At 45.0% G+C, this 1,995-nt stretch overlaps 2 protein-coding genes across 2 annotated transcripts in view; one reads left to right on the top strand and one right to left on the bottom strand.

Annotated features, from left to right (window-relative positions):
- Positions 1 to 1,343, bottom strand: part of LOC118734157 — a 6,402-nt gene extending 5,059 nt beyond the window's left edge. The window contains exon 1 of the mRNA XM_036463876.1: positions 791 to 1,343. Coding sequence (XP_036319769.1) covers positions 791 to 1,075 — 285 coding nt within the window. The 5' untranslated portion in view covers positions 1,076 to 1,343. The remainder of the gene's footprint in view (positions 1 to 790) is intronic.
- Positions 1 to 1,995, top strand: part of LOC118734156 (integrator complex subunit 2) — a 228,323-nt gene that overhangs the window by 56,291 nt on the left and 170,037 nt on the right. The window lies entirely within an intron of this gene.

Here is a 1,995-nt window from a genome sequence, read left to right as displayed (position 1 = left end):
CGTTACTGCAGTTGGATATGAAATCTCGTAATTCGAAACCTGCTTCCAAATTGATGTTTACAATCTGTTGGCAGACTGTAATGGCTTCGTGTGTATCGTCAAACTGGCAACCAGGTCATCCACGTAGTGATTATTTATTATGGCAGGTGCCGCTTTCGGGAATTCTGTTTCAAATCTTTCGGCGTTTTTATTCTTCACGCGCTCGGCGGTACACGGTGAGCAAACTGCACCGAAAATCATAGTTGTCATCAAAAATTCTTATATAGGTTCGTTGGAGTCCCCGGTTCCGCCATAAATAACGTTGTGCATGTTGATCTATCGGTCGTACCTTTATTTGTGAGAACAGCTCTCTGATATCTGCCGCAACTCCGATCTTCCCTTGTCTAAACTGTAACAATATGCGTAGTAGCGGTTGTGCTTGCTCGGGGCCTTTCAGCAAAGCTGAATTCTGTGACACTCCATTGACTGAGGCTGCGGCGTCGAAAACTATGCGAAGCTTGCTAGGTTTGTTCGGGTAGAAAACAGCGAAGTGCGGCAGATACCAGATTTGAGGATGTGACGCATTGAGTTCTTCATCGGTTACCTTTCTGGCGTACCCTTTTTCCACATACTTGGCTATTTCACGTTTATACCGGAGTGCAAACTCTTCGTCACAGCTCATCCTCCTTTCAACCGATAACAAACGCTTTACCGACATCTCTCGGCTGCGTGGAAGCTGAGGTGGAAAGGTTTTCCACAGAAGCCCAACCTCGTAGCGATTACCTAATTGCCCCATTGTTGACTTCAATACAGCGTTTGCTTGCTTCTCTGCGTCGGACTCGAGTTTCTCTGTAACTGGGCTTATGCGTAAGTTATCCGTTTCGAAATAGTTTGAAACCAGTTGGTGTAGCTGTTGGCATTCTCGCACGTGCAAAATTCGCAAACCTGTCGTTGACACAAACTTGGTCGGGTCATACGCCACCCAACCCAATGACGTTTTGATAGCCACCGGACTTTCATGGTCGGCCAGAACGGTACTCGAGCTGATACCTAAATGTGCTTCATTTAAACCGATCAACAAAACTGGTTTCGCCATGCTGTAGTCTTGCAATGGCAGGTCCCTTAAATGGTAGAAATCTTCTTTGGCAAAAGACTGCTTAGGTAAATTCAGATTTTTTACCGTATGTACGTTTTTCAATGAAAATCTAGTATTATCGCAACAGCTACCAATTTCAAAGGTTACCTTGAATGAATCGGTCACGACCCTGTAGTTGTACCACTGGAGTGTAAGGGGTTGACGGTGACCCTTAAGCCCAATGCTCTTAGCAGTCTCATCTTCTATTACTGTGATCGCTGACCCTTCATCGAACATTGTCAAAACTTTGTATTTACCATTCGGCCCATAAAGGTTAACCGGAAGAGTTTTAAATAGCTGCTTAGACGTCTGCTGTACAAGACGGCAATTCAGCAGCGGCTGCGTGCTAATCTGTCGTTGGGTTGCTTGTTGCGGTACGGATTGTTGTTCATCACTGTGTAACAATTGGTTGTGGTACCTTGCACAGCCATTTATATTACAAGGCTTCTTAGACAGGCATTTCGACGAACTATGTCCTTTGCGAAGACAATCAAAACACAGTTGACACATTTTTACCACTTCCCATCTTTCTGCTACACCTACCGTTTTAAAGACTTCACACCTTGCGATTGAATGGTTGCCGCCACAATGGAAACACTTCATGGGCTCTGCTGGGCTTTCATCTTGTATGTGCATCAAACGTCGGGGATTAGCTGACGACACATTATGCTTGTAAATATTTGTGTTGGCAGCCGGCATCAAACAAACAACTCTGGCTAAGTCACTAAGCCATGCAGAAAAATCTTTTATTGTGGGGTACCTATTCGATAAGTGCTGGTCACACTTCGCAGATTTCAAAAACGCTACCACGTTACGCACCTTGGTAGAAAATGTCACTATCTGCTCAGGCTTGTGCTCGGCTATAGTCGGGAGTTGTTGTA

This window comes from Rhagoletis pomonella, unplaced genomic scaffold (assembly GCF_013731165.1).
Source record: "Rhagoletis pomonella isolate Grant_MI unplaced genomic scaffold, Rhpom_1.0 Rhpom_scaffold_00002, whole genome shotgun sequence".
NCBI classification, from domain to species: Eukaryota; Metazoa; Arthropoda; class Insecta; order Diptera; family Tephritidae; genus Rhagoletis; species Rhagoletis pomonella.
Note: the sequence above shows the minus strand (reverse complement) of the source record. Positions and strands in the feature narration are given on the sequence as shown.